This window comes from Topomyia yanbarensis, chromosome 3 (assembly GCF_030247195.1).
Source record: "Topomyia yanbarensis strain Yona2022 chromosome 3, ASM3024719v1, whole genome shotgun sequence".
NCBI classification, from domain to species: Eukaryota; Metazoa; Arthropoda; class Insecta; order Diptera; family Culicidae; genus Topomyia; species Topomyia yanbarensis.
The window spans coordinates 35,018,740-35,028,945 of NC_080672.1; the positions used below are offsets into that span (position 1 = coordinate 35,018,740).

The window sequence follows — 10,206 nt, forward strand, 5'->3', positions numbered from 1 at the left end:
TAAACGCTCAGGTAGGCCAGGAGGAGAAATTCAGACCGACGACTGGAAAGTTCAGCACTCACTGACGAATGAGAACGGCCTTAGACTCATTGATTTCGCTGCCTCCAAGAACATATCCATTCGTAGCACCTTCTTCCAGCACAGCCTCCCTTATCGTTACACCTGGAGATAACCGCTACAGACGGAATCGCAAATCGACAACGTCCTGATCGATGAACGGCACTTCTCCGACATTATCGACGTCAGGACCTATCGTGCCGCTAACATCGACTCTAACCACTACCTGGTGATGGTTAAATTGCGCACAAAACTATCCGTCATTAATCATGTACGGTACCGACGGCCACCTTCGTGACGATCTGGAGCGACTAAAGCAACCAGATATCGCCACTGCATACGCGCAGCACCTCGAGGCAGCGTTGCCAGACGAGGGAGAGCTCGGCGTGGCCCCTCTAGAGGACTGCTGGAGAATAGTAAAAGCAGCCATCAACAACGTAGCTGAGGACATTGTCGGGTACGAGGAACGGAGACGACGGAACGATTGGTTTGACAAAGAGTGCAGAGCGGTTTTGGAGGAGAAGAATGCAGCGCGAGCGGTCATGCTGCAGCATGGAACCCGACAGAATGTGGAACGATACAAACAGAAGCGGAGGCAGCAGACACGCCTCTTCCAGGAGAAAAAACGCCGCCTGGAAGAAGCGGAGTGCGAAGAAATGGGACTGCTGTACCGTTCTCAAGATACACGGAAGATCTACCAGAAGCTCAACGCATCCCACAAAGGCTTCGTGCCGCAAGCCGAAATATGTAGGGATAAGGACGGGAGCCTACTGACGGACAACCGTGAGGTGATCGAAAGGTGGAAGCAGCACTTCGACGAGCACCTGAACGGCGATAAGAATATAGGTACAGATGACCAAGGCAACGGAGGATTTGACTACGTCAGTGCAGTTGAAGACAGGAATGAACCAACTACCACGTTGAGGGAAGTTAAGGATGCCATCCAACAGCTCAAGAACAACAAAGCAGCTGGCAAAGATGGTATCGCAGCAGAACTCATCAAGTTGGGCCCGGAAAAGTTGGCCACTTGTCTGCACCGGTTAGTAGTCAAGATCTGGAAAATCGACCAGCTGCCGGAGGAGTGGAAAGAAGGGGTGATCTGCCACATTGACAAGAAAGGCGACCATTTGGAAGTAATCAACCCGGCTTCATCGATGGCCGGTCGACAACGGACCAGATCTTCATCGTACGGCAAATCCTCCAGAAATGCCGTGAATACCAGGTCCCAACGCATCACCTGTTCATCGACTTCAAGGCGGCATACGACAGTATCGACCGCGTAGAGCTATGGAAAATTATGGACGAAAACAGCTTTCCCAGGAAGCTGACTCGACTGATCAAAGGAACGATGGACGGTGTACAAAACAGCGTAAGGATTTCGGGTGAACTTTCCAGTCCATTCGCATCTCGACGGGGACTGAGACAAGGCGATGGACTCTCGTGACTACTATTCAACATCACTCTGGAAGGTGTGATGCGACGAGCCGGGTTCAACAGCCGAGGCACGATCTTTAACCGACGTTGGATAGCTGCAGCTACAAATCGAGTATTGTGGAGGCAAATTGTTGATTCATATATACTGAAGCCAATGAAGCCATCTAGATGTACCGGTTGATGTAAAACATCTTGTTGCAGTCGCCTTCTCAAAGTTTACTTCAAAAAATGTTTGGGATCACTCTAGTACGTATGTGATCCGGAATTTCCCAAATCTGTTCTTTCATGGATGTTTCGACGAATACAATTGAATAAAAAGCATGAAATTAACGCGGCTGCGATAATGCGATGAAGAAATAATGTTTTGTGTCGTGTAATCGAACTACAAGGACTTAAATTGGGTATGGGAATTGAGATGGACAAAAAAATCTCTCGAAATTTGCAATTCCCAACGGGTTTAGGTTATTCCATCGGAGGAGTAATCGATAAGAGATATTGATCTTTCTGTAGAAGAATTCCCGCCACCATTGGAACCAAAGTCTATACACAAACGATTCCTGATTCTCGCACCGGAACGAAAGCAGAAACACCGGCACTCCATCACCGGCAAGATCCTTGTTTGGTACAGCATGATCAGGTTTCCTGGGTGGGCATCCCAACATACCCCAGTTAAGGTACGGAGAAAGTCCTTTGTTGGCATTTCTGGTCTCAGATACATATTGTGATGTCCCCAGGTAACTTTAGAGTCGAACCAGACCCCAAGACATTTAAACGTTAATACCTGAGGGATAGTTTGAGCCGTCATCGGCCGATACGAATTGTGGTCGGAGGCTGGTTTTCCTGGTTTTTGGATGGCGATGACTTGTCTTCAAACTTGCAGGACCTCACAAAACTTATTGAATGAATTCAACAAGCGTCTCTTGGCAGAGTCTGGCAGATTCTTCAACAGCTTGAATTTAATTCTGTCTGGCTCTGAGGCTTTATTGTTACATGATAAGAGAGCAAGTGAGAACTCCACCATCGAGAAAAAGTGTTTCGTTTGTGTTATCGTGAGGGGACGCAATCCGGACAAACCTTCTTGGCGAAATCGAATACAGTTCGAGTATTAATCACTTTCGCTAATATTGGTTCAGTTTCGCATACGCCGGTGCTTATCGTTGTTTCTTCTGTTACTCCGTCAACGAATTGGCGCCAGTAACTATGCGTTTCTAACGTAAAGTACTGTCGATAGTTACGAGCAAATCTGTCGTCGCAGAAGGTCTTACATGTGGCTGCCTTCTTCGCGTACACGTCTGAGCACTCTTTATCCTACCACAGGTTGGAGGACCATCCGCGGAAATCCACGTTTTGTATGCGTTCAGTCTGAGCTTGGATCGCGGTGTCGAGAATCGAGCAAGCCAAGAACCCGTACTCTTCCTCTAGCGGAAGCTTTTATGTGGATTCAGTTTTATCAGATATCGTGCTGCAGAACATCTAGAGCACTACGATAGGTATTCCTGTTTCCGGTCAAGTGAAAAAGCCTTCTCGACTACCAATCACAAGTAACAATGCTGCACCGTTAAACGCAAAGAAAGTGCATCGCCTGCAACAATCATCATTCATTTTACCAGCTCGCGACGTTTACCAAAATGGGCCCGAAGGATAAAGAGAAGGAAGTTTATCGCAATCATCTCTGTCGGAACTGTTTGCGTAAGGGGCATCAAGCGAAGGACTGTTCGTCAACGAGTACCTGCCGGAAAGGTCGAGGCAGATATCAAGCTCAGTTTTGTTCCAGTTAACAACCAACCAGCTCAGGTCAGAAGATAAGCTACTGCACAGATGAGAAGTCTATCCCCGCTGCATCTACCAGCAATCAAACAACTGCTTCTATGTCAGCCATAGTCGAGTCTGCCACCTTCGCTTCCATTAGTCAAGGACGGAAGGCGATTCTACTAGCTACTGCTCTAGTCGACTATAGTAGAATCGAACACAGCACGGGTGCTGCTAGATTCTGATAGCGAATGCTGTTTTATCACCAAATCGTTCTCCCAGTGAATCAAGGTGCAGAAGAAGAAGAAAGTCAATCTTCCGATTACTGGTATTGGTTAAATGTGGACGCATGCTCGGCACAAATTGTTATCCGCGACTCGTTCTTGAACAGGAAGGTATTCGACATTGGCGTGCGCAAGGGGGGGGCTAGGGGGGGCTATAGCCCCTCCTAATGTTCTGGAAATTTTAAAAGCTTTTATAAGTATTATTATATTGAGAAACATGTGAAGCTTACTGCATAACTCATTTTGTTTAAGCAAGCCTTGAATCTTAGAACGCCTTGTTAAAATCAACAATTGGCGCAAGTTCATTGAAATCAGGAATCTCTATCGATAACAAGATAAGTTTGCTGAGAAGAAGCGGTAACTGCAGCAAAAATTCGGTTACCGACTTAAAAATATAAGAGTGCTCGTGATCAATTTCGTTTTTTGCATTAACTAAAAATTTAAACTTTTTATTACAAAGGCATATATGGCGATTCCAGGAGGTATTAGATGGAAAGCGATAACAAGAGAAACATTCAACGTTCTTCTAAAACTTAACAGTAATATAATAATAGATGAACTTTTGGAATTATACAGATGTTATTTGTTTGGATAACAACGTTCTCTACTTCTATTTTTTCCTTTAAACGACATTAAATTAGCTAGAGATTACCATGTAGCAAAAGTTATAAAAATTCTAGTTATGAAAGGATTTGGAATATACAGATAGGAAATCTGTCGGTTCTCATGGTAAACAGGGACAACTCTGCTGTTGCCGTGAGACATGTTGGTAGATTTGACCAATTCGTAGTAACTCTGCCTAAGCTGGACTCCTACCAACAGAAGATAAAAGATTTGTCCAGAAGATTTTAAGCCTGTTCCTAATGACCCTATCACTTCTAGTTTTCTGATCTGTATATTTTAAATCCTTGCTCTCACTTGAGTACTATGGCTCTAAATTTTCATAACTTGCCTTTCTAAGTAATGTTCAGCTAATTTAATGTCGTTAAAACGGAAAAAAGAAACTGTGCAAGAACTCTTCATTACACGAATGAGAAATAAGAAAATAGGTTTTTGGTATGCATGTTCCAAAACGGTTTTAATAAGTTTATAGTTTTTATGTTAATTTGCTATATTTTTTTTGAGTGTGACCTACTGAAAAAGCAATGCATCATGATGGTATCTGCTACCATAATTAATGGGTTATTTTCCCTAGAATGAAACCCATATATTGAAGTTGGAAGTTTCATTTATAGAAAAAAAATGCTTATGAAACATATGAATAGATCCCTTTGGCAAACTGAAAAAAATATATTAATAAACATTTTTGAATTTCTTATTTCATGGAAAGCCTGAGATATATAACTCCGGCTTTAGGACAAAATTTTTTGAGGAATTACCACCTGATCACCTGATCGCAACGAAGCAGCACGTTCATAGAGTGACCAGTTCAGCAGTCACATAACTATTGGATGACGACACACGAAGAAACTGGTTCAATGTGGAGTGCCAACGAGCAACAGATGAGAAAGATCAGACTAGGAGCTTACTGCTCAAACTGGTTTTAAGTTAGAACAGTGTAGTGAACTGAACGCCGCTGAAAAAGACATTCATGACAGGGATGCATAAGGCTTGAGAATTATGGACTAGTATGCTAGAGGCAGTATAAAAAAATATTCAGGGGTTTTAAAACGGCACGAAGTGATCATCCACGCGATCGTGATGATGGATGGAAAAAAACTGCATTCGGAATGGTTTGGAATCTACAGACTCGGCTGGGATAATTATCGATACATAAAGCGCCTCAATACCGCTTATAAGCTACTCTCCCGTGTTCTGTTTAGCAAACAGCGCTTATTGACAGAATATTTTATCAGTGATTACCACAGCGGGTTACCAGAAGACAAACTACGGACCATTGCCTTAATGCAATACTACTTGCGGGCTGCTGATCAGATTAAAAGATAAATTGAAGGAGATGCACTCGAAAATACGATACGATACAGTGTACGAAGAAACGAAACCATAATCATATGCTTCTTGGTTTCATGAAATATTTCGAAATTGGCGTCGATCAGAGACATAATGACTAGACATAAGTTCTACCAACCTACTACTTTACTACTAAATGCTATGATGAAGAAAAGAAAATGGAAAATCACCCTGTAGCCTGAGCAACGAGCTGTACGGATTATACACGCAGGCGTACGTAGGGTGGCTTTTGGGCATGTAACGCGTAGATAGGCAATCTGCAAGGCGTCGTCGACTTTTGGGGAAAGCGTTGCTCTCGCTGGAGGTATGCAATCGAAGAATATATGTGTGTGGAGCGTGATTGGAAAGTGGCTTCCAGAAAATCTAATGCATTCGACCATGCTTTGCATCAAATATCCGGATTGTTCGGTCGCTACAAATAGTAATGTTTTCGAAAAAAATTTATTCCTTTCCTAACTATTTTTTCTAAATCTATTTTGGAACACTCATATAGCCCGAAAAGTGATAATAAATTTTTTCCTACAGAAAGACGATTTTCTATTTTTGATTCTTGGAGTTGCTCAGAAGTTATTGTTTGTCTTCATTTTTCTTATAAACCCATTAGAGACTCACCCAATACTACAGATAGAGATTTTTTTTTTAAATTGAAAAAGTATTTTTTGGAGAAAATCTAGGTGAGAATTGAGGTGAGGTCAGAATTCATTCAATATATTGTCCTGAAGAAATAGAAATCGGGCCCTATTCTCACAATCACGTCACCTAGTGAATTGAAGAAAATTTCCTTCTAGTCACTGAGTGACGTGACTATGAGAATAGGGCCCATCATAAAACAAAATTTAAAAAATTTAAAAACAAGATAAAGATTATTTTAAGCACAAATCCTACAGTGGAGATAATATATCACAATTAATAGATTAGCAAAGGTCATCCACATTTTTTGAATGCACTATAATTTACGCCGTCAGTGAACCATAATCCACTACCGAATCCTGGCGAGATAGAAAGAGAAATATTATATTTCGTAAATATTTTGATCTGATTACGTGAATTCAAAAGAGATACGAATCTTTGTTGTTTTTTTATATCTCAAAATGAATTTTTAATGGATTTTTACAGTAGTTAATAGTACTTTTATTGATTTTGTTTATTTTTGGTTTTTTGTTCAGTTATAAAACTTTCACATTGTTGAGTTTTGGATCTTCAAGAAAAATTAAAATTGAAATAGCTCGTATGTTGAGAATCTCTCTGATTTTTTAACAAAATTTTCCCAACATAATTCCTAAAATTTACAAAAAAGTCCAAGTTGGAAACATTTGAAGCTAACGAATGTAGAATAACGATGGTTATTCTTATCCGCTGCAATGCTCTTTGTGATGTGTTCCGGAAGATTTTGACTGCAACACTGTGTCTTTCTCTTGAGACCTTGACCTTGCGCAAAAAATTTAATGTTTTCTTAAATTGTCAAGCGATAGAAAAGAAGCAAGAATTAATTTTGCACAAAAGAAATAAAAACCCCCAATATCCAAACCTCTATTTTTATTTATTTCGATTATAGAGGTTTTAACCTTAGGGTCATTCGCCTCTTCGGGTTAAAAAAATCTCTTATGAAAAATTTCTAACCCTATGTGCGGGGTTGGGACTCGAACCCAGGTGCACTGCGTACAAGGTAATCGATTTACCAACTACGCTACGCCCACCTCCACCTCTATATGACTTTAAACAGCTTCCGGGACATAAGTTTAATGTTGCCAAAGATCACTGAGATGTTCTCAAGAAGTATAAAACTGTTGTTGCGGACAAGTTTCCCAGAAAAAGTGTATCATCTGGCAGTAAATTTGCAGTTATAGCAACAAGACTTCAATTTTCATCAAACCAACAACGAGTTATACATCAACGATGGTCTGAAAAGCATTTAGCGGCTAATTAGGTATCACCGGGGCTCTCCCCAGTTTTTGCCAGATTTGGCGAGTAATCACTACAGTAAGAATGTGCAATAGCTGTACCGGGATAATGACGTCAACGTACATGAGAATGGGTTGAACCCCCTAACCTCCTGGAATTTCACCCAAACCAAGTCTATGTACTCTAAATATATAGAATGGAAACATGGCTAAGGATGTTATTTCAATGACTAGATACTGGAAAAAGCTGCCGGCGATGTTGATCAGCAGCTTGTGCAGAAATTAAAGGCAGGTATCGTGCTCAAAGTTGAAAGTTTCATTTGGGAGGAATAAAAACCGCAAAAACGCACATTTTGTCTTTAAGGTTGAACAGAGAAAGCACAAAAATCGAAATCGGAAAAAGCAGTTTTTTTCCAAACCGTGCGTAAGATCTTCATAAAAATCAATCAGCAGTACTGTAACAACTTTCTACATAAGTTGATTGATTTTTATGAAGATCTAACTCACGGTATGGAAAAAAAACTGCTTTTTTCATTTTCGATTTTTGCCCTTTCTTTGTCCAACCTTAAACCACAATAAATATGCATCATTTTTTTTCTGATAACGTATTATGCTAAATCATACTTCGTATCTTGCTAAATCATACTTCCAAAAATCGCTACCCTTTTCGATTTTAAATTGGCCTTGCTTATTACAGGATACATAAGTCAAATGATAAAAAATGTTTTAAAATTTTTTTCAGACTGTTTATACCAAAAAATGCTTTAAAAAACTTTTCAAACTGCTCATACCAAAACACAACTTTAATTATTTGTAGAAAAATTCCTTGCATCAATGGTTCACATGTTATCTGCGATTAAAAAATGTTCAATTTTAAAAAATTTAAAAAATCATATTGCAAAAAACGTGACGATTATTTTACGCTAAAGACCACGAGAAATTTTCTTCAAGGAAGTTGAAAATGTTTGATGTCTATTTCTTCTAGATTTAGGAAATAAATGAAACAACGTAAAATTCAATTACAAAATAAAATACCTGTTTTACAATTTTTTTAAGCTGTTAGCCCCCCCCCTAATGGAAAAGGCTGCGCACGCCTATGGTATTCGACTAGCTTAGAATTTCTAGTTTTTCGCAGAATAACCAAGAATAACTATCGGCTTCCGTTGATATTTCGGCCTGGAAGATTCGACCCAGTGTACAGCTAGCTGATCCGTCATTCTGCAGTACAAAGCTGATCGATCTCAACATGGGAGCTAAAATTTTCTTCGACTTGCTTAAAGTCTCTGGTCCAATTCCGCTCCATGATAACTTTCCGATACTCGTGAATTTCGTTCTTCGCTGGGTAGCGTCGGGAAGGTCTTCTGACGGTCAGATTTTATCCATCGAAAAAGACAACGCCTCTCTGTGCTATTACTTACGTCGCACGGTAACCCGCAACGCTGAAACGTCGATAAGTAGTTTGATTGCCACTGAAGCAGGACGTATTATCTAGCCTCGTCGGCAACCGTCGCACAGCTCTGCACCGTTTTCATCACCTAGAGAATGATCTACTAGTTCTCAATCCAGACTTGCACCAACAGTATCGAGTCTTCATCTAGGAATACCACGCGCTAGAGAACATGCAACACGTAACAGACTATAAAAATTCTCCGGCTCCATGCTACCGTCTTCCGTATCACGCTGTAGTACGTGAAGATTAACAAGATGAGGGTAATTTATGACACATCGTATAAAACCCGCAACAAATCATTGCTGAACGACACCTTTCTAGTTGGACCAGCCTGCGATGAACCATCATACAAGCCCGAACACATCCAGTCGTGTTGATCGCCGATATCAAGCAGATGTATCGCCAAGTATTGGTAGACGAGCAGGACACTCCACTTCAGCGAATTTTCTGGCGTGTTTGCTCCGACACTTCGATGGAGACCTTCGAGCTGACGACCGAAACGTACGGTACAGCAAGTGCACTATACTTAGTAACGGTAATGTATGTATGTATTTGACAATTTACGTCCATCTGACAATGAGTCTTAATGAACTAACGAGAGTTCTTCAGCAACTAACCGACAACAAAGGCAACGAGTATCCCGAAGCAGCTGAAATCCTACTCAAGGATTTTTACGTCGACGATTTGTTCCCTGGTGGATGCAACGTGGCAGAAACAACCGTTTCACGCAAGCTGCTGGACGCGCTGTTATCCAAAATAGGATTAAAACTCCACCAATAGGCGGGTATGATCGACCTAGATCCAGAATCGCGCATCAAAGCGCTTAGTTTGCACTGGGAACCGTCTACCGAACAGCTCCGCTACAAAATTCAGCATCCGCCATCGGCGACTGACGCACCGCTAACGAAACGCGTCGCACTGTCGTACATCGCGCGTTTGTTTGATCCTCTCGGACTTGTCGAACCCGTCATTACATCCGCCAAAACCTTTATGCACTCTCTGGACCTTGAAGAACGACAACGATAAGATATGGAGATGGGACAACGAACTACCGCCAGACATCAAGTAACACAGGCAACCGCAACTCTCTCATCTGAACGATTTGGGCATAGACCGTTGCATTCTTCTTTTCAATCCCGTATGAGTCCAGCTACATTTCTTTTTCGACGATTCATAAAACACATACGGCGCATGTATCTAGGGCCGCTCGGTAGATTCTTCTGGTACAGTCAAGGTTTCTCTGCTGACTGCCAAATCGAAGGTTGCACCCCCTGAAAAAACAGAGAATTCCGGGAATAGAGCTCCAGACTACCATACATTTCTTGCACCATTTAGCTCCTGTTTCCGTGAGTCATACAGC

At 41.4% G+C, this 10,206-nt stretch overlaps 1 protein-coding gene across 1 annotated transcript; it reads left to right on the forward strand.

The window, feature by feature from the left end:
• The first annotated feature begins 326 nt into the window (after nt 1-326).
• On the forward strand, nt 327-9,872 carry LOC131686875 (uncharacterized). The gene is made up of 3 exons (XM_058970877.1): nt 327-780; nt 910-1,190; nt 9,627-9,872. The coding sequence occupies exons 1-3, from the start codon at nt 327-329 to the stop codon at nt 9,870-9,872; spliced, it is 981 nt and encodes a 326-aa protein (XP_058826860.1).
• The last annotated feature ends 334 nt before the right edge of the window (nt 9,873-10,206 follow it).

Bases quoted from the DNA above. Each gene is read 5' to 3' on its own strand.
- LOC131686875 (XM_058970877.1), top strand. From the start codon at position 327: ATGTACGGTACCGACGGCCACCTTCGTGACGATCTGGAGCGACTAAAG. The intron at 781-909 runs GCTTCGTGCCGC...ATATAGGTACAG, and splicing joins GCTCAACGCATCCCACAAAG to ATGACCAAGGCAACGGAGGA. The intron at 1,191-9,626 runs GTAATCAACCCG...CTCCACCAATAG, and splicing joins AGAAAGGCGACCATTTGGAA to GCGGGTATGATCGACCTAGA.